Source organism: Anastrepha obliqua, chromosome 4 (genome assembly GCF_027943255.1).
Source record: "Anastrepha obliqua isolate idAnaObli1 chromosome 4, idAnaObli1_1.0, whole genome shotgun sequence".
Lineage (NCBI taxonomy): Eukaryota > Metazoa > Arthropoda > Insecta > Diptera > Tephritidae > Anastrepha > Anastrepha obliqua.
In genome coordinates, this window is record NC_072895.1 from 33,249,061 (window position 1) to 33,271,851 (window position 22,791).

The 22,791-nt window shown below is 37.4% G+C and overlaps 1 protein-coding gene across 1 annotated transcript in view; it reads right to left on the reverse strand.

Annotated features, from left to right (window-relative positions):
* LOC129244074 (neogenin) overlaps window positions 1–22,560 on the reverse strand; it is a 48,361-nt gene extending 25,801 nt beyond the window's left edge. The window contains exons 1-3 of the mRNA XM_054881688.1: window positions 22,494–22,560; window positions 3,420–4,595; window positions 684–1,512 (exon numbers count right to left, since the gene is read on the reverse strand). Of these exons, the coding sequence (XP_054737663.1) occupies window positions 684–1,512; window positions 3,420–4,595; window positions 22,494–22,560 (2,072 nt within the window). The remainder of the gene's footprint in view (window positions 1–683; window positions 1,513–3,419; window positions 4,596–22,493) is intronic.
* Between the last annotated feature and the right edge of the window lie 231 nt (window positions 22,561–22,791).

The following is a 22,791-nucleotide window of genomic DNA, read 5'->3' on the forward strand; positions in this document are numbered from 1 at the left end:
TGCCAGTGGCATACCCCCTGGAACTCCCCTGGGGAGTTCCCCATACAATAATTTCAAAATATCACCATTTTTGGCCTTTACATGAGAAAAGAAACTAAAAAGTTCGACCCAAATTGGGGGACATCAGAATTCGTTTTAGAGGTATGGTTCCTTCGGCAAAGTTTCTTATTTTGATCCCTAGAATATGATTTTCACAGAGCAATGGGCGATTTTTTTGCCTCCCCACAAATCGACCCGGCCTAATGTATATACATATACGCTCCTTACTTCTTCTAAAGTTCGTGTAAAGTTCGCATTGGCCTTAGGAATATTTGCACAAGTTCCCCATAAGGCATCGCAATGGGCTATGAGCGTAAGTTTGTCCCTACAAGTTTATGACAAGTACTTATACATTAAAAAAAAGGTTTTTAAAAATTTTGATTTTGTTTTGCTGAAAGAAATGTACGAAAAATGCGACGCCGAAGCAGTGGCCTAACCCCACAAAAAAAAAATTGTTTAAGCTATCGATGCAGCGTAAAATCACTGGGTCTCAAATAATGACACAAGTACAAAAAAATCGAACATTAATTCTAAATTACTGCAATTATATATAATATAAAATTGCAATATGCATAAAATATAGTTGTTAAATTTATTAGACTTTCTAGTTTTAGTCAGAAATCGACTCAGTTCTAGTGACTTACCGTTCGCTGTTGTTCATCTTGTAGAATACGGTGTAGGATACCACTTCCACTGGATTTTTCATAGGCTCCATCCAGCTGAGCGTTACAAAGCGTGGCTTCACGATTTGCGCAACCAAATCGCGTGGTGGACCCGGCAAACGACTCAATAGTGCACCATTTATATGCGTCACGCCACCGACAGACTGCAGAATGCCACCGCTGCTATCCGTATTGCTTACGCCGGTAATGCCTATGCCACCTTCGAGTCCATCTAAATCTGAGGATAAGTAGGAGGAACTTGATGATGTCGCTTGTGAATTGGATGTGGCTGAGGATATTTGTTTTTTGTTTTTGTTCTTCCAAGAGTTCAGTACTTTGTTTGGATCGTCACCATGTTTGTAAGCGTCAATGAACTCCTGATTGGCGTTCAAATCGTCATAATCGTCTTCGTCTTCGTCATCATCATCTTCTTGGTCATCACCACCGCTAAATTCATGCGTACTTGTTGGCAATTCCAATGAACTGTCCGTGTCTTCCATTTCCAAGTCTAACTGTTCGACGTCTTTGAGTGATGCAAATTCACCATAACTGTTGTCATTTTGTGGTCTCTCTGGTTGGGGTAACTTTTTACCTCGCTGTGAGAGTAAACTGTCCAGTGCGCTTTTGGAGAGACTACGCGTCGAACCCATAGAAGCGTCAATAGCATCGCCGAACGTGTCAAAAGGATCAACTGATTTAGAGCGCCCTTCTACAGACGCGCCGCCCTTGCGACGTCGCATGGGCGAAGCTGATGGTAGTAGTTGAGATTTTGACGTTTGCGGAAGTGGAGGACGGTAATTTTTAGATTTACCTTTGGATATTGGCAAGGATGGATGGTGGGAAAATTTGTGATGTGTTAAAATAATGTTGCGTGTCGTGAAAGGAAGTGGATGAAAATAAATAACAAATAAAAATGGAAAAACAAAAAAGGAAATTAATTTGTGAAAAAATCAATGAAAACAATTTTTAAAATATTTATTTGCTATGCAACAAAAATTATATATTCATATTCAAATAAAATCAACGAATCAGTTTTTTTTCGGATTAGCGCACCGATCCGGTATACATCGAAAGCAGATTTATTTACATTAATTAAGCTAAAAGAAAAAAAGTAAGCAAAATAAGTAACAAAACTAAGTACTAATTTGTTATGAGCGGGAAAGGTTTGCATCAGCTTTAGGAATGATTTTTAATGAGTCATGGACTCCTTACTTGCTAATTACTCAATTTGCTAGGTTAATATTTTTAGTATTCCCAAGTCGCAGAAAAAAAGTTAAGCTTTCAAAGCACCCTTTACTCAAAGCAAATACTTGGCAGGTTATGTCTAATAAAGGGTGATCAGATTGGAGGTACTTTTTGCAATAGGATTTTTTGACAGATCACGCGTGACTACTGTCAAATTAAATACATAATTTTTCTAAGTATTCATTGGCATTTCATCATGGAGAGACGTACGCCTCAACAACGTTTACAAAGCTTACAATTGAATAACGAAAATCGACGCTTTGTGAAAAGTGTTCATCACGCGCTCAGGCTAACTTTTGGCGATCAGCTATGAGGCCCATTTTTGGCTCAATGGCTATGTCAATAAATAAATCCGCCATATTTGGGCTGAAGAGCAACCCGAAGCCATGCAAGAGCAGCCATTAAATCCATTGAAAATAATCGTTTGATGCGGCCTATGGGCTGGAGGAATCATCGGCCCATATTTCTTCAAAGACGAGGCTGCCGCCAATGTAACAGTGAATGGCGAACGCTATTGCGCCATGATAAACGACTTTCTGGTGACGGAAATTCAAGCCCGTGATCTTCACAACACGGATGGAGTTGGTTCCACCAAGACGGCGCTACTTGCCATACAGCCCGTGGAACAATGAGTTTACTGCGCCGTCGTTTCGGTGAGCAATTTAACTCTCGTCTCGGATCAATGGATGGGCCACCAAGATCGTGTGATATCACTCCTTCGCACTTTTATTTGTGGGGGGGTATGTAAATTCTAAATGATTTGTGCGTAAACCAGCTTCGATTGAGTCATTGGCAGCCAAAATTACTAAAGTTATTCACGAGATACCGACCGAAGTCCTCCAGCGAGTCATTCAAAATTGGAGTTTACGGATGGCCAAATTACGGCGCAGTTGTAGCCAACATTTCAAAGGGATTATCTTTCAAAAATTGGTACCGGAAGGCTAATCACCTACCCTGCCAGAAAGCAAAATAGATTAACGAAACCAACGCAAGACTTAGTCTTGTCCAGGTCCTATGCTCTCGAGTGGAGTGAACAAGAAAAAAAAACTTTCAAAAATAAATGCAATGAGTAATTCAGCACAAAAATAATAAAGATTGCCCAATCAATTTGAATTTTTTCATTATTTTTTTTTTATTTCAATTTAAAACCAGATACCTCTAAATTGATCACCCTTTATGGAAACCGAAAAATATAATTAGGCGTCCAACGAATTTTTTATACAGTAAGGTTGTTAAAGCGCAGATTACTGGTCTCACTAGGTTAGAGGGTTTAATGTACATATTTAAACCAGTTGCTTTTATATTACGTCCAATTCACAGAGCTTCTCAAGACAAATACAAAAAATACAAAAAGCTTAATTTTGATTACTAAAAGCGCTTCGTATTTGGCATTAGTAGGTACTCAATGGTTTGGCAACTGTTAGCTCCATATTTACAAGTTGATATCTGACCTTCGTGGGTTCTACTACTCACCGGTTTGAACAACGCGGAGACGCGCCGCCGCTTGCACACTACCCGCTGGGTTCGTGCCGACACACTGGAACATACCGGCGTCGGATTGCAGCAGACCGAAAATGCGTAGATTGTGTCCGCCCACCAACTGCATGTACGTGTTGGGTGTGATTACGTCACCATTCTTCAGCCACTGGATCAGCGGCGTGGGTTTGCCGCGTATCGAACACTCCAACTCTAATTCTTCTTTTTCGTGGGCGATCTTGTCTTTCGGGCTCTTGATGAACTTGGGCGGCACCAAAACTTGTACGGTGGCTTGTGCATCGAGCGAGTCGACTGTATTGCTAGCACGACACTGATAGTTGCCCGAGTCTGTATCTTCGGCCGAGGAAATTTGCAGAGAGCCCGTACCGATAATCGAGAATTGCGAATCAAGATCGTTGAGATCTAACTCTTCGCCACTGCGCAACCACTTGATCTGCGGTTTGGGCACACCGTTCGCCACACAATCCAAGGTGACGCTATCGCCCTCTTTCACGGTTTTCGGTGAGGGACCGACAAGAAAAGATGGTGCCACCAGACTTTCACTACCCGGATCTGTCATCTTTTTGATATTCAAATTTGTCTTGCTACTCAAGCGCGACACACTACCCGAGGTAACATTGCATTGATAGGCACCACGATCGCCAATGCCCACCTCATCGATTTCTAATGCGCCATTCGGCAGTACAACCATGCGTAATTTGTCCAACACTAGCGGCATGTCGTCTTTGATCCATTGCACCGCGTGCTTGATGCCCGGCTGAACTTGACCGATCATGCAGCGAAAGTACGCGGTCTGACCGGGTAGTAGATACGTTTCGATGAAGTCTTGATTTAGGTCGGGCAAACGTGCTATGGATACCACGGCCGCACGACTAACAATGGTGCCGATGCCATCCGCACTGAGCAGACACTGGTAGGAGCCGGTCAAGCCGCGATTCTCCTCCACGGAGCTTATGTACAAAGAGCCGTTTTTCAACTGAGTGCGGAATGTATCACCCACTATACCCAAATCCTGGCCATCTGGTGCACGCCAACGTATATTCGGCAATACTTTGCCAGACTTGCCGATTTGTGCAGTGCCACCACACTGCAGCAACACCGAATGTCCTTCCGGCACGACCACATCCTGTGGCTCTATTGTAAAGGTGAGCACTGCAAGAAATAAAAGAAATAGCAGAAAAGAATGTCAGTCAAAATAGAATAGAATGCAAGATATTAACATAATGATATGATCTGAAAGCAAATGAATTGCAGTGAATGTAAGCGAAACACAAAGGATGAAGTAATCAGTTGCACATATGCCACCGCCGCAGGACTATGATTTATATATGACTTCATTCACTCAGTCGTGCATGTACTCATGTTTACCGACTGCACGTGCAACAACAAAAAAAAAGACGAACGACCTGCCTGCCTGCCTGCCCGCCTGAGGCTTCATTATGCCACTTAATGCGTGCCGGCGCCAGTGTAGACCCCATTGGGCTGCCTCTTGAGCACAAGCATGAGCCTACGAACACCCACACACACCCACAGACACACGCAGACTCATGCAGAGCAAATGTGCAAAATATAAAAGAAACCCTGACCCCAATTTAAGCATTTGCTAGTACCGCTGCATTCAAGCTGCTCTGTGTTGAAGCCACAATTGTGGGATGTGGGATGGGGGTGACTCATTTGATTGCCCTGGTGGCGGCTGGATGGCAGCTTGTTGTTACCGCTGCGGCAATCTGCCAGCTTGTAAACATGATGATGAAACAATTGATGCAACACAATCTCGAATTCACCCTGATGGCAACGGCAGTCAGAAGTCAGCAGATTTGGTGGAAGGAGTTACAACTCCCGCAGATATTTGCAAGTCCTTAGCTCATTGTTGGCCTTTGTTCGAGGTATGTTTTGTTTTAACGCCCGGATGATGATTGCAGTTGACATATTTTCCGAGTGTTCCGAGCGAGAGCGCACCACACTTAGATGCAAGTTTGTATGTAGATATGCATTATTTATTATTCTTTTTATTCTAAGGCAAAATTTCCACAAGCTTGAGTAAAACTTTTAATATATCGGGTGGTTTTTTAAGAGCTTGAGAACTTAAAATGATAATAAAAAAATTAATTCTGTTAGGTGTTTGGCCGAGGTCCTCCTTCTATTTGTGGTGTGCGTCTTGATGTTGTTCCACAAACTGAGGGACCTACAGTTTTAAAGGGACAGATACCTGTAAAATTTCAAAAAAAAAAATTTTTTTTTTTCAAAAAATGTTAATATAACCCTTTAAGAAAATGTCAAAAAATTTTTAGAACGTAAATTTAAGTATTTCTTATATTATAGATCGTCAACAGTGACGTCTCTATTCTTTGCATTCGAGCGCTGGGAGAGGTATAGTTACGTTGTATTCAAACTTTCGACGCGTTTTTCTCAAAACTATATTTTTCGAATTGGCGTACACGATAACTCGAAAAGTTATTGACCCATCTTACTTTCTATATGAATTTACAATTCGAAAATTTTTCAAAAAAATAATTTTTTCGTAGCAAAAATAGTAGGAAAATTCGCCCCAAAATTAATTTTTTTTGAAGCATTTTATTCCGCGATTTTTTTTTTTTTTTCATTTTTGTTTAATTTATATAGAAATGATGACATTAATAAACAAAGAAATGTTTGGTTTCTTGTATTCAGGTCACTGACGCCGATGCTACAATGCCCGCCGATTGAGAAGCCCCGCTGTGACCTTCCTGGAAGAATTGAGTGTACATCCGCCATTTTAAATGATTAAAATAAAACAAAAAATGTCTATTATTTTAATGTATAAATAAACTGTATGCTAATTTTGAAAAAAATATATTGACTTTTTCATTTTAAATAATTTTAATGAAAATCAGAGAAAATATGGCCGTTTACAGGTATCTGTCCCCTTAAGTCGACTCCGAATGGCAAATAGTTTTTTATGAAGAGCTTTTTCATTGCAGAATGAGGAGGTTTGCCATTGCCTGCTGAGAGGCGACCGCTATTAGAAAAAAAACGTTTTCATTCGAATCTATGAAGTCCCGAATGGTAGTCATGCACCAACCCATTCGGCTGCGGCAGCCGAACAGAAATATTCTTGGAATGATTTTTTTTTTTAATAACCTAGTAGATAATTTCGTAGTATTTATTTTTTGAATATGAAATTCGGCACATGTTCGCCGCGGCTACGAGTTTCATGGGCCATTCAATCAGTCAAAACTTTCAAATGAATCTGGCCGTATGGCGTCAATAGTGACTGGAATATTGCAATAAATGGATCGTTAGGCGCGCTGTATGGCAAATTGCGCTGTCTTGTGCGAACTAAATGTCGTTGATGGTTAGCTGATAAAATTTTTGGAAACAAAAGTTCAGCCGGTATGGCTCCATAGCACTCACCATTCATCGCAACGCCAACTCCTTCCTCATTTCGAAAGAAATAAGGATCGATGATGTCGCCAGTGCTCCATGAACTTCGCGAACGGATTTATTTTTATTAATTTTATTTTTTTTTTTCAAAGTAAATTTCCACATTTCGGAAGCGTTTTTCTGGCGTTAAACGATTCATGAAGACTTGCCTGAACAGAAATGTCAACACAGTTTGCCATCAACTCAATTTCAGCTGTCAAACCACAGTTATCGATATCGATAATTCTCACGCAGCTAAAAAACACCCCATACATAATATATAAGCCTACACACATATATATACCTATATACAAGTGCATGCAGTAACAAAATTTATTTTCTACATAAATGTATGAGCGCATACACCCCGCGACAAATGGCATCAACATTTTGACCAACTTGACTATTTTTATTTAATTTTTTAATGTTTATTATTTTTTAATAAAAACATGGCTCATTACTAAAGAAGCACCATTCAAATGCAAGTTATAGACTTGATTAAAATATTAGAAAAATTCCACAAACTTTTCTTCACAATCTTATAGTTTTTATTTAGAATTTCTGAAAAAATTTTGGGATGGTCACCTATCTTCACCAACTACCGATTCAATATTTCAATATGGAACTTAAGATGCAAAAGTACTCTAGTAGTAGTAGTAGTAATTCTTTATTTATTTAAAAATATTGCATCTTACATTTCAATAATTTATACAATAATTCATTTAAATATATAAATACATAAAGCAAGAAATAATAAATTTGTGACAATAACAATCTTGTCTGTCGCAGCTCAAAAATTAATCAAAAATTAAACTCTGCAATAAGAAATTCTCTATAGCGTAAGGCTGAGTATATAAAGCAAGTTAGTCTTTTCCAATTGTGGCCATTAAGTATATCTGTTACTTCTGCTTCATTTGGCTTCGCTGCGTTTAGGTATCTTGGCTGATCTCCTTCAGTACCGGACATCTTCCTAAGAAGTGCTGCATATCTTCTTTCTCGTTTAAATTGCAGCGGGTGCAAATTTTCTGGGTACTTCCATACGTGGTTGCATTTAGCTTTAGTAAACTACATCTTGCTCTGAAAATTTTTGTAATGTTAGCTGGTTGCATTTCTTCTTTAATATATGATTCCCCTTTTGCGTAATCTAAATGTTTATAAAGTCGCGTTGCGTTTGACTGTACCTTGCCATGTTGAGTTCTTTTAGTTTCCTTTTGGTAAAAAGTTGCACACAGCGATCTTGCCAGTCTGTTGCGGTGATGTTTTTTCAAACTTCAGATCGAACTGTATTCCCATGTCGTTCAGATGCTTTAGCCAAAACACAATTTTACTTAAAATGCCTTGTGTGAGTTTGTGTGGGAGTCTATTGCAATTGTATTTATAAATGGTGTTCCAGATATACTTCATAAAAGTGGCTGCCTTCTAAATTAGTTTCTAGTTTTATGGCATAATTCAAAGTGAACTCTGGTAGTTTGAGGATTTTTTTGATGAAGTAACGTTGAAGTTTATTTACTTCATCAAATAAGGCATAACTCCAGACTTGGGCTGTGTAAGTTTCTATCGCTCTGCATACCGCTTGGAACAGCTTCCATTTTGATTTTAATGAAATGAATGGTTTTACTAAAAAATCGTTCCATGTGCAATTAATACTAGCTTTTGCTGAACTATTTCTGGCTTCTAAGTGCTTGCCGAATGCCATTTTGGGTGTGAGAATGACACCAAGATATCTATATTCTGCCACCAACTTAATTTCTTCACCTTGGTACCACCATATTTCTGCCTGGAAAAGTTGTCCACCTCTTCTAAAGACCATCATCTCCGATTTATTTGGGTTTACTTCCATATTCCATTCAGCGCAGTATTTCTCCAGAATATTAATCATGGATTGCATGACCTTAGGGTTATCCGCCAGGAGAATAAAATCATTAGAAGACGTACTCTTTACACACAGGCCTCTATCCGCGTAAAGCCTCGATGCTATTGCTTTACATTACAATTAAAAGAGTTAAAAGTTTAAAAGATTTACTCTTTAGGTAAATTTAATTTTAATGTAAGAAGCGCAAGTTTGAAATTGCTGAAAAAGCTAATTAAATTTTGGCAATTTTTTTTGCATACGGCGCTAAGAATTTTCTTCCATATAAAGTGTCTATTCGGAAGCCTTTTATATGGAAAAAATGCGCAACATCACCAAGGCAAAAAATTATAAAAAGTGAAGCGGATTTTTACTAACTTTAAACTTGCATTTTATTATATTAAAATTTAATAAACTATAAAACTGCGTACCAAAAATCTTTGCAGAAACTATAATTGAAAACCGTGGAATTGGAATGAAAAGTTTGTGGAATTTTTCTAATTTTTAATAAAATTTTAAAACTCGATTTATATGGTTTTAGTTATATAGAATTTTTACAAACATTTCGGGTATGCAGTTTTATAGATCATCGAATTTTGGTGCAATAAAGTGTAAGTTTCAATTAAATTAAAAATCACATTGACTTTTGACAATTGTTTTCGGACGCTGCCTATTCCCATTTTTTTATATTTTGACACCGTCAGCAGAAAAAATTGCCAAAAATCAACGCGATTTTTAAACTACTTTAAACTTGCACTTTATTATACCAAAATTTAATGATCTATAAAACTGCGTACCTGAAATTTTTCTAAAATTCTGTTTAAAAAGTGTGAAATTTCGATGAAAATTTGTCGATTTTTTACAAATTTTATACAAAGTCCGAAACTTGGTTTTATATGATTCTTGTTGTAGTATGAACTATGTTTAAAAAAAAAAAATAATTGAAATTACGAAATAAGTAAATAAATAGTCAAAACCGGTCAAAATGTCCACGTGCTATCGTTTTGCCGCCAAGTGTATTTAAGTATATATGCAGAATTGTTCACACTGATTCAATTGAACTGTGCAACCCTTTCAAAGCATTATGCATCTCGTTATTGCCACAGTTATGTATGTGTGTGTGCAACGCTTTATATTCAAATTAGCCGCCCATTCGCTGCGATGCAAGAATGCAGGGAGGATCTCATACCTACAAATATTGATGCATCAACAGTGATGACGTCAAGCAGGCTGTATGGATAAACTCTAAACAAAGGCGAGAAGTCATTCATACCACCGGCTACTTTCCATTAAAGCTGTTAATTTAAAACTGTTGATCCCGATTATGATGCTGCTTCTGGTTCCATCAAAAGGGGCTCTTAGCTTAATTATTGTTTTGTGTTGTGCGGCGAAGGTGGATTTTTCGAAAAAATAAAAAAAGTTATGTAAGAGCGAGTACATAATTGGGGTTTGTCAATAAAATCAAAGCATTGCATGAGTTTGTTCAGCTGAGTGGAAAACTTTGAAAAGTAATTATTTTAAAACTGCGGCGCATTTTTAAATCACATTTTTAAATTAACAGAGGAACTGCTGCTGTGTGGCTTTGTAGAAGTATTTGTGAGTTCCCATTTAAGATTACGCGATATCAGTCTGGTGCAATAAATACTAGCTTCAGATTTAATAGCATAAAACTAATGGAAAATTATTACTTAATTTTCCGAATAATGAAAAATAAAACCTTAGAAGCTTTGCTGGCTGCTTGCTGGCGAGCTATTCGGAGGCTGGAAGCGGTTACTATTTTTCCGTCTAAAAATATTATAAAGATCGACTTAGACGAAAATAAACCAAAGGCTGAAGAATTTGAAGCCCTATGTTCCATAGAGGAATAAAAGAATAAGATATATACTACTGTGGGCAAAAAGTAAGGTGAATTTGGTTGTAAAATGAAAATCTCTATTTATTCTTGTAAATCAATTTCATCCTCTTCAAAATAATCCTCTCTCCATGAAATACACTTATGCCAACGATTTTTCCAATCCCCGAAACATGCCAAATAGTCCATTTCCGGTATAGCCATCAGCACCTTCTTCGATTCAGCTTTTATCTCCTCAATCGACTCGAAACGCGTTCCCCGGAGGGGTCTCTTGAGTTTTGGGAATAGCCAGAAGTCACACGGAGCCAAATCAGGCGAATACGGTGGTTGCGGAACGATATGCGTGGAATTTTTGGCGAAATGGTCACGAAGAACGAGTGCAGTGTGAGACGGTGCATTATCGTGATGGAAAAACCAAGAGTTGTTGGCCAATAATTCTGGTCTTTTTAGACGAATTGCTTCACGTAAACGACGCATAACGCTCAAATAATATTCCTTATTAACAGTTTGGCCAGGTGGAAGGAATTCATAGTGCACCACACCACGAAAATCGAAAAAAACTGTCATCATGACCTTTATTTTTGAACGACTTTGACGTGCTCTTTTCGGTCTGGCCTCGCCTTTAGCACGATATTCGCTTGATTGGTCGGTTGTTTCAGGGTCGTAAGCATAAATCCAAGTCTCTTCTCCCGTAATGATGCATTTGAGCTTGTCCTGTTAGTCTGAAAGCATTGTTTCACACACATCAACGCGACGACTTTTTCCAAGAAACTGAGAGTTTTCGGTACCAAACGAGATTTGACTTTTCGTAGGCCCAAATGGTCTTTCAAAATGGTTTTCACAGATCCTTCTGATATTTCGATCATATCAGTAAGGTCTTTAACAGTCAACCGACGATTTTTGAGCACTAACTCCTTCACTTTATTGACGTCGATGGTCGTCCGGAGAGCTCCAAGTCATCAACACGTTCTCGACCCTCTTTGAAGTCTTTGTACCACTTATAAACATTTTTCTGCGACATGGTCGAATCATGAATCATGAAAAAATAACTAGAGCGAAATTTTAATCCCGCGAAGTTTGACAAATAAATTCACCTTACTTTTTGCCCACAGTAGTATAAAGAATTTGAGAAGGAATTCAGTTCTTTTAAGGCTCTTTCAATTTCAGCATTTACAGCATAGCTACTTTAAACTTGTTTCAAGAAAGAAAGTTCATTATTCCGAAAATAGCCTTGAGGGATGTGAAAATGTATGTATGCATTCCATTTATCCCATTAAGAAAGAATCATCTCAGAAAGTCCTAAGAACTCCACGCCATTCAATTTCCTAACTCGCAGCTGTGTTTACCGGACAATCGGCACACACGCAGAAAAGCTAGGCTCATTATTTAATCCCCATTGCAGAAACTAAAAACGCTTTTATAAAATTCCATCAAAGCTGGCTGTAGATATCTGCCTGATGGAGGTCTCAAAATGGTATCAAAACGGCGCTTTTGTGCTGCGAGGGACGAGGGATGCTATGGGAACGCCTCGCCATGTATGATCACAGTTTGATATTGGTTCAACGCATTTAAACGTGGCCGAGCATCCGTTTTTGATGAGGAACGACCAGGCCGCCCGGCAGACGCACCAGCACATACATCCGGAGTTTTCGCCGCCAAACTGCGTGAATTACATTATGAGTGGCTGCCGCAACCCCGTATTCACCCGATCTGGCTCTCTATGACTTTTTATTTGAAGGGAACTTGAAGAAATTGTTCGCGGGAAAAAATTGAGGCTCAACGAAGAAGTCATCGCCAAGACAGAGGCGTGTTTTGGACAGTTCGACAAATCCTATTTTTTGGAGAGGTTAAAAAATGGCTGGGAGAAGTGTAAATGGGGACTATGTTAAAAAATAAAAAAAGCTTTTTTTGAAAAAATGGTGTCTTCATTTCTAACACAGGTACTTATTGAACCCCCCTCGTATTTTGGGTGTGCCAGTCTGGTACTTCAACCATTTCACCTACTTACCTAACTAAAACAACCAAAGAAGTTCAAAGTGGAAAATTCAGGTATGTATTTGCACCTTTTCTGAGACTCTGAAGGAATTTTATCAATTTATTATCTTCCAAAAATAAGCAAAAAGAACACCGAATAATACGCTGCACTTTTGAAAAAACATCCCAATTGATTGTGAAAAAAGACAAACTTGGCAATGGAATTTAGTTTCTCCAAAACAATGCACCAGTTCACAGAGCACGTCTTTCGAGACTGGCTTCAAGGGAGGCTGATTTTGAAGAAATTTAACGCCGTCTATATAACCCAGATATATGTAGCTTCTAGCGAATACTTTACGCAAGACCAATTTGTTAATTTTAAAGCAAAGTCAAATAGTTTGCTTTGCCAAGTGTCCACAGAAACGTACATAAAATTTTGTAGAAGAAACCTGGTCACCATAAGATGCATTATTTATTGCTGATATTCTATCAACTGTCAGACATATAATAGGTCTATGAATAAGTTCGTGCGGTTTTTTTTTCGAAATTTGAATTTCGGATCATTCCCATGGCTTTTAAACGTTTGGAAATGGTTGATTGATCAACTCCCAAAGTTTTTGCAACCTCTTCTTGCGTTTGAGCCGGATCTTGATCGAGCAATTCCTCCAATTCGGTATCCATGAACTTTGGCGGCGCGGCCAAAATCACCACTTTTAAAGCGTGCAAACCACTTCTGGCACGTTCGCTCAGCTAGAGCATGCTCACCATAAACTTCCACCAAGATACGATGACTTTCGGCTGCTTTTTTCTTCATATTAAAGAATTCCCCGCAAAAACACATTATTTGGCACGAAATTCGACATTTTCAAGTGTGGTAAAAATATTGTTGTTTACGCTTCAAATAAAAAACTTATACTGACGTTTGTGCCTTACGACAGTAGCTCTCCAATGAATGTTTGGAAATGTGGATCGATGGAATAATAATCAAGTTACGCCATCTGTTGTAAAACCGCACGAACTTATCCATAGACCTACAATTTTTCGTAGGCTCCTGCTTCGCCGCGAAATCCTTACCACACCGCACAAATTGGCGTCTGGAAGAAAGAATTGGGTACAAAAATATGCTTTAAGAAATATTTCTATGAATCAGAAAAACTCGAATCTAAGCTGCCATCATTCGTTCTTTTTTTTAACCTCTGGATGGAGATGGAATTGATTAAATTAGTAAATCGATGTTTCCTCATTTTTTTGCGATATCTCGAAATTCTCTAAAGTGCCACTTTTAGAACGCCACCGTTGGTCATTTACCTAAATACATATTCAGTTGGAAAAAGCGATGCACTCAAAGTACTTGAATTTTTAAACAACGCAAATGTATGCATCCGATCATCTTGAGGCTCATCGCATATTCATCAGTTTGTACATTCTCCATATTCTCCTAATTTTGCCAAATCCTTTCCAGCACTTTAAGGCAGCCAAGCCAAACTTAATCACACAAATGAAGCGCAATTTAGATTAGTCATGCTGCTGCTGCTGTTATTGTCATAGTACGTAGACGCTGAACATCAGCAGCAAATAGGCAAATAGATACAGTTGCAGACATTCAAATATGGACACAGAAAATCGGCGAGAGAGTTCGGCGGAAGGAAAGAATGAATTGGGTTGGCAACTAAATAATTGCGGATTTTTTTTAGAAAATCAAAGACAATGTTTTCATGGAACTAAATAACGGCCGCCGTAGCCGAATGGGTTGGTGCGTGACTGCCGTTCGGAATTCAGAGAGAGAACGTCGGTTCGAATCTCGGTGAAAGATCAAATTAAAAAAATTAATTATTTTTTTTCTAATAGCGGTCGCTCCTCGGCAGGCAATGGCAAACCACCGAGTGTATTCGTGCCATGAAAAAGCTCCTCATAAAAAATATCTGCCGCTCGGAGTCGGCTTGAAACTGTAATCGGGTACGATTTGGCATCATCATCATTATTGAAATTTTTACCATTCAAGGAGTTTTGTACAGATCGAAACAAAAAGTAATCAGATGGTGCAAGGTCAGGACTATATGGTGGATGTGGCAAAACATCCCAACCAAACTCCAATAATTCTTGCCGAGTGGCAAAAGATGTGTGTGGCCTTGCATTGTCATGATCGAATACAATTCTTTTTCGATTTGTTAATTCGGGCCGCCTTTCTTCAACTGCATTGTTTAATTTCGTTAGGTGTTCAATGTAGACATGTAGATTTGATCGTTCGGTTGGGTGGTAAGAGTTCAAAGTAGACAATTCCTTTGTAATCCCACCAAACTGATAACAAAACCGTCTTTTGATGAATATCAGCCTTTGATGTTGTTTGAGTTGGTTCACCTGACCTGCTCCACGATCTTTTCCGCTTGTTGTTGTTGTAAACAACCCATTTTCCATCGCCAGTTATCAGTCGTTTTAAAAATGGATCATTTTCATTAAGTTTCTTTAGCAAATCGCAGCTGTTAATGCATTGCGTTAAATGCGTTTCTTTCAGTTCGTGAGGAACCCATGTATCGATTTTTTGAACATAGCTAAGTGGTTTTAATGGATTTTCAATGCATGTACGTGATACATAAAGCTTCTCTGCAACTTCAAATGGACGACCAGAGTATTTTTCATCTTTGAGTGAAAAATCACCAGAACGAAATTTGGCAAACCAATTTTGACACTGCCGTTCTTTTAGGGCTTCGTTACCATAAACAGCACATAACTTTTTATGAGCTTGCGATGTGGTTTTCCCTTGGCAAAAATAAAAAAGCAAAATATGACGAAAATGTTCCTTCTGATTTTCCATTTTTTAACGAACGCCAAACGAAAACTACGCAACCGATCAAAAAACTTATTTTACTGATTGACTGCTGAATTACCAACTATCAAATAACAAAATGTGTCTGACGTTTGTACTACGTCTGCAAACCTAAAAATTCAACTGAAGCCATCTATGAGTTAAATCCGCAATTACTTAGTTGCCAACGCAATACTTTGTTATTATTAGTAATTTATTTTCTTGAGAAGTTATTGCAAAAGAGTACTGAACGCATAGGTCATTGCGAATAGATGAAAAAAACCGAAATGTAAGAGTGCATGAAATCCGCTGTCGAAAGTTTTTATGAAAAAGGAAATGGAGTTGTGAAAGCGCCCAGTTCAAGAAAAGATCAGTTAAAAGAGCGCAAAAACAAGAGCTTGGGTATGCTTCAAACTGTTAAAATTAATAAATTGTGATCTTTCATATCAGTAGGAGGAATTGACAGAAAGCACTGGCACCGAAATTACCGCGGGAACTATTTTAGAATTAAATTTAGATTAATTGCAGCTTTGCATTCGATCTCATGGCTTTTTGTGCCTACTACTCATCACAGTTCTTCATCCAGACCCAGTTCCCTTATTAAACTTGCCATAAAGCTGGGTTGGACTGAGTGTATGTGCCTTTCTTCTGGCTGCAAATGGCCGAAATGTCTCAATCTACTCCGCACTATAGCGCTGCCGTGGGAGCCATGCATGGGAGACTTTTGTTATCTGGTTATATATTCCACGATCAGCCAAAAAGTACCAAAGATAACTAGAATTGTGAGAGCCAATCATTTTTGGAGAAGCTTCCTTGAGGAAGCGAAACCAGGAACCATTGGAATTCTACTGGGTCCAGCATTATGTAGGATAGCTTAAATAATTTCGGGAACATAATTTCTAGTACAGTGTCAGAGTTTAAAATATGGTAGGTGCTTCCTGATTCGTTGGTTCCTGAGGCTGAGTTGGATCGAAACAGATCGTTTTGTCGAAAAGTTAAAATATAACGGTATTTTTGCAAAAATATTGCAAAGTTTGACAATTTCATTGTCGCAATGAATAAAAGATATGTTGATACTAAAGGAGACTCTTCAAATTATTGAATAAGACGCCTTTGAAATATTTTATTTTTAATCATTTCACTCATACAATTTGAGATAATCTTTCTAAATTTAAGATTTTGTAATAGTGAAATATCTACAAGAAATAATTTTTATAAAGACAAAAAAAGTCCTTTCAATTATTTTCTTCAGAAACTACACAATTTTTTCTCTAAAAAAAGCGGAAGACAGATGGAGGTCTGTCTCATCGTCTGCTACTTCGAAAACACTATGGCTTCAATACAATATAAACAGAACGCTTAAGGTGATGGGAGTCCCCCACAATTCAATTTCCAAACTCACTGCGGTATTCACTGGTCACTGGGTGATCAGTATTCATGCGGAGAAGCTTGGAATTCCGTACAACCACTATTGTAGAAGCTGTGGGGATCTTGCAGAGATAGAGACTGTCGAACACTTTCTTTGCGAATGTCCGGCTCTGACGGCTAGGCGCAAGAGATTCCTTAGCGTGCCCTTTGGTAATGGCTTAAAGTAATTCTCCCTTTTCTCTCCTCCACCACATCAACAGCACTGGATGGCTGTAGACGGTTTTCTCTTCCCTAAGTTTTTCTTTTCGCAGGTAGTGATCCACATTATGGTATCAAAATGGCACGTAAGTGATACTTGTAGTGTACCTGGGGGACTCTTGTCATCTAACCTACCTACCTCTTGTCTTCAGCCATTTACATTCGGCTCAAAAAATGGCAAAAAACGTATGATTTCGTATATGTCCATATTTCAATGTCCGCAAACTGCTTTGGCAATATCGACACATTGCGAAGAAGACGCGAGTTGACACCAACAACATTGCACTTTATATATACAGACACACACTCGTATGCATGTCGTTTATGCGCCATTCAACTATCGTCAATTCAAGTATGCCAAGAGCCATCTCAATAGCCACAATTTCAACGCACATTCAGACATCCCCTGTGGGGAAATCCAGTAGTACAGAATGGGCGCATTTCTAGTGAATTTAGAAGAATGACTAGTTAAGGAAGATGAGACCTTCTATTTTCCAACTAGAAACTGTACATGGATAGCACGTCACTTTTCCAATAGCTTAGAACTATTACAAGGTGGGGCAAAATAAATCATTTTATCGTAAGAGCTATAATTTCTGCCAGTGGCGTCGTACGCCAATCATATTTGACACTTGAGAACTTAACTCAAAATAACTTTTTCTTTATTTAATAAATAAGTTTCAAAAACAAAATTAGATAAATAGTTTTGAGCCACCTTGTACTATTCCCGAGAGATGAGATCTGGTACCTTCTGCAAGTGTTTTCCGATAGTTTCGAACAAGGCTTATATAAGACGAAATTTAGTTGATTTCTCAGAAGAAGAAGAAGCGATGAAAGTGATTTCTACCAAGAACAGCTGTGTCACAGTAACCAATCGAGTGGATCATTAGTATAGCACCCAGGAGGTTGAGAGTTCCATTCTACGTAAAAGCAATTGTTTAGTTATAATATCATTTTTAACAGTTAATGTATATTATATATGTTTTTTTTTATTTATTTATTTACGTTTTTCCTTGCCATGCGGTGAATAAATGTAATATTTAAAATTTTACAGTCGCGGCCACAATAATATTATAGCATAGCGACATTTTGCAAAGTTTTGAAATTTTTTTAAATTTGTTTATAAAAATATAGGTTATACTATAAAGAAAAGTCATATAACTGAAAGTTTCACACTTTGTACACCTTTTGCAAAATCTCAAAAATTTTCAAAAAAAATATGAACAAAAATTTTTGATAAAAATTATCAAAAAAAATTTCATCAAAAATGTCGACTGTAAGTAAGTTGTCTATCAGCTGACTGCAACAATTTTCCCCAATTGCGATCAGCTGATTCCAAACGCCATCTAAGAAAACACGAAAGCGCCGCAACATTCAACAAAAAAAAAAAAATGCAAAAAAGGCAATAAATGTTAAAAAGGATAAATGGAAATTCCAAAATAAAGCATTTTCAAATTGAAATGAAAAATAATTATTTAATTATAATTATTGTATAATTAAATTAAGTATTTTATACATGTATGGTGGCTCAAAATTAATCATTCAATATGATTTTTGAATAACTTTTTTACTAAATAAAAGAAAAAAAATGTTTTGAAAGACGGAAATTTTTGAACTTTACGCAAAAATCATATTTATTTTTGAGAATTTTTTTCGAAGGTTTTGCGCATTTTCTCCACATAAAAATAATGTCATGCAATCCGTATATTCATGTTGCGCATTTTCCCCATACTTGTATAAAATTTATTATAACAACATTTAATGGGCTAAAAAAATGCCGCAAAATTAATCATCCAATTTGATTTTTGGATAACTTTTTTAGTAAATACAAACAATTTTTTTTTCAGTGATCTTAATCTCTAGTTTGAATTTCACGAGCTTTTTGCATGTCTGTTTGTACATATACTGCAACTGTGTACTCTACAAGTGTTAAATATGATTGGCGTACGACGCCGTTTGCAAAAACTATAAATCTTTCAATAGGTTGATACATTTTTTGCCACCCTATATATGTAATGGGGGACCGCCGTAGCCGAATGGGTTGGTGCGTGACTACCATTCGGAATTCACAGAGAGAATCTCGGTGAAACATCAGAATAATGAAAAAGCTCCTCATAAAAAATATCTGCCGTTCGGAGCCAACTTGAAACTGTAGGTCCCTCCATTTGTGGAACAATGTCAAGGCGCACACCACAAATAGGAGGAGGAGCTCGGCCAAACACCCAAAAAGGGGGTGTACGCGCCAATTATATTATATATAAACACTATAAATACATTCAGGATGTTATTAACTTTCATTTATTCTCATACCAACCTGTATTCAGTCGGTTATATTTTTTTCTAATGTTTTTTACCCCATCGAAAATTTCATAAAGAAGATATCTTAATTTTTTTTAGCGAGGGATTTTTACGCGGCGGGTCCCAAACTTAGCGCACAATCAGACACCTTGACTTTACTCGCCTTCTCACATTAGCTCCCTCTCAAACGGATGTTCGGGAGCTATCCGGAGGTTACTTGGGCGAAGCCCGGAAGTTGTGAGCTACTTGGACCGTATATAGAAGAATCGGCCTGGCCACTCACAAGTGAATGGCAATCAGGTACTTTCTTCACTTGCGTGGACTTCTACACATGGAACCATCCGCGCTCAACAAGAAAAAGAAGGCTTGTCCGACAGATGCAGATCACCGACACATAAGTTAATAAAAAAATTAAGTAAAGTTGGAAATTAATTCATGGGATATTTAAGTCAAGAGACTTTTGGTTTCAAAAGTCAATCTTCGGAGACTCAATCTAGTCAAGTAATCTGTCGTTTTCATTCCTGGGTAGGCGTCTTTAGTATTTTCGATGGGAGATGGTTGTCGAAGGAAGTTCATCCTACAAGAAATAATATTGGGTTGTCCAGAAAGAAATTGCGGATTTTTTTAAAAGAAAGTAAATACATTTTTATTAAAACTTAGAATGAACTTTAATCAATTATACATTTTCCATTTTGTTCGATAACCTTCTGCCATCTTTCCGGCGAATTCATTATTTGCCTCGCTCATAGAACTGCTGGCCTTTATTTGCAAACAACTGAACCAAGTCCGATTTTATAGCCTCGTCATTGCCGAAAGTTTTACCATTTAAGGAGTTTTGCAAAGGCCGAAATAAATGGCAGTCGGACGGTGCAAGGTCAGGTTTATATGGTGTGGATGCATCAAAAGTTCCCAGTCAAGCTCTCTCAGTTTTTGGCGAGTGACCAAAGATGTATGCGGTCTAGCGTTGTCCTAATGAAATATGACACATTTACGATTGATCAATTCTGGTCGCTTATCGTTGATGGATGTATTCAATTTGTCCAATTGTAGACATCCGAATTAATCGTTTGGTTCCTCTGAAGCAGCTCGAAATATGCCACACCCTTCCAGCCCCACCAAACTGACAGCATAATCTTCTTTTGGTGAATATCAGCCTTTGAAGTGGTTTCTGGCGCTTCATCATGCTCGTGCACTATGATCGTTTTCGATTGACGTTATTGTAAACAATCCATTTTTCATCACCAGTGATAATCCGCTTCAAAAACGGATCGACTTCATTGCGTTTAAGATGCATATCACAAGCGTTGATTCGGTTTGTTAAATGAATTTCTTACAATTCATGTGGTACCCAAATATCAAGCTTTTTTACCAGTCCAAGACTCTTCATATGCTCATGAACGATCGATTTTGGTATATTTAACTTCTCTCCAATCTCACGCAAAGTTACATGACGATCCAATTCGATTAAAGCCTTGATAACGTCTGCATCGACATCACTTTGATAAACCAATTTCGACATAGTCTTTCTTTTAGGGCTTTATCACTATACAAATCACGCAACTTTTTAGCAAGCTTCTCTGCGCTTTTTCTTTATGGAAATACTAAAGTAAAATATGACGAAAATGCTCTTTTGTGGGCTCTGTTTTTTCTAAAGCAAGCTAAAAGTGACAGCTAATAACTGTTAAAAGAAAAAATTAAAATAAATAGTCACAAGCTGTTCAAAACAATTATCAACGCCGTTTATACGTAAAATCGGCAATTACTTTCCGGACAACCCAATACATAAATCAAAGTTTCAAATTTTGTACGAGATTTATAAAAAATTCAACAAATTTTTCAAACTTTTAATCAAAAAAGTTTTGAGTACGCAGTTTTATAGCTTATTAAATATTGGTGCAATAAAGTGTCAGCCTTCAGTGGCTCAAAAATCGCGTTGATTTTTGAGAATTTATTCCCTGACGGTGCTGCGCATTTTCTCCCTACAAAAATAATGTCGCGCATTCGTTATATTGAGAAAATGCTATTGCGCATTGGGGAAAAAATTCTCAAAAATCAACGAAAATTTTGAGCCACTTCACACTTGTACTTTATTATCTATATATATATATATAATTGGCGCGTACACCCTTTTTTGGGTGTTTGACCGAGCTCCTCCTCCTATTTGTGGTGTGCGCCTTGATATTGTTCCAGAAAATGGAGGGACCTACAATTTTAAGCCGACTCCGAACGGCAGATATTTTTTATGAGGATATTTTTCAATACAAAAATACGCTCGGAGCTTTGCCATTGCCTGCCGAGGGGCGACCGCTATTAGAAAAATGTTTTTCTTCATTTTTTTTTTTTTTTGGTGTTTCACTGAGATTCGAAACTACCCTCTGTGAATTCCTAATGGTAGCCAGGAACCAACCTATTCGGCTACGGCGGCCGCCTTTATTATAACAAAACTTAATGGGCTATAAAACTGTGTACCAATTTTTTTTGAAAAATTCTGATTAAAAAAGTCTGAAGTTTTTATGAAAATTTGTCTTTTTTTTTAATTTTCACAAAGTTAGAAACATGGACTTGTATGTGTGGTTTTTAAAGAAAAAAAGAAATATTAAAAAATAAAACAAAATAAATACAATAAATAAAAAAAATATAAAATTAAATTATATTAAATAAAAAAAAAAAACAAAAAAAAACACATAATAATAATAAAAAAAAAAATTATAATAATAATAAAATAATAATACTAATAATAAAAAAAAATTTATAGAAAATAAAGAAATTTTCAAAATATAATATTAAATATATTAAATATGTGTATTTATATTAAAAAAAATAATAAAAATAAAGAATTAAAAAAAAATATATTAAAGAAAAAAAAAATTTAAAAAAATATTAAAAAATAAATTTTGTTTATAGAAATAAAGAAATTGTCAAAATTTGTCAGTAAGTCCTGGTGTTATAGTTATTTAACGAAGTAGAAGTGTCTGATGTCTAATTTAAAATGCCGGAAATCAAAGTTCATCTTTTTGTATATTCCGAAGTACATTTGGCACTTTCTAAAGTGAATCTGAATCACTCGAAAGCACACAACACGCAGTTTATAGTACATTTAATTGTTTCTATCTGCAGTTGCCTACTCCGATGGGCAATTGACTGTTAAACTACTGTACTGTAAAGTACTCTTGAAAGAGGAGTGGTACTGAAACAGAAATTTCCTTATATTTTTCCTGCAGGGTATGTATTTACGTACACACATACACCCATACATGCCTATGTGTCCGTGTGGCGTGTCGACTGGCAGTTGCTGCTGATGCTGAGATATCATTGCTGTGGCAATATCGGCCGCTTTGGCTGCAATAAGAGTGGCAAGCAGCTGCTGGCGTTATCGCTGTTGTTTCCACATGCATGTGTTGCAGCAACAGCTCGTGTGCCACCAACAGCATTTGTAGTTGGGCTGGTGTGTGTGTAAGTGTATGCATGCTAGACCTCCATCGCTGATAAGTGGGCGTTTAATGAGCCTTGTATCAATATTTGCAGCGCCTGCTGCCTCCAACCA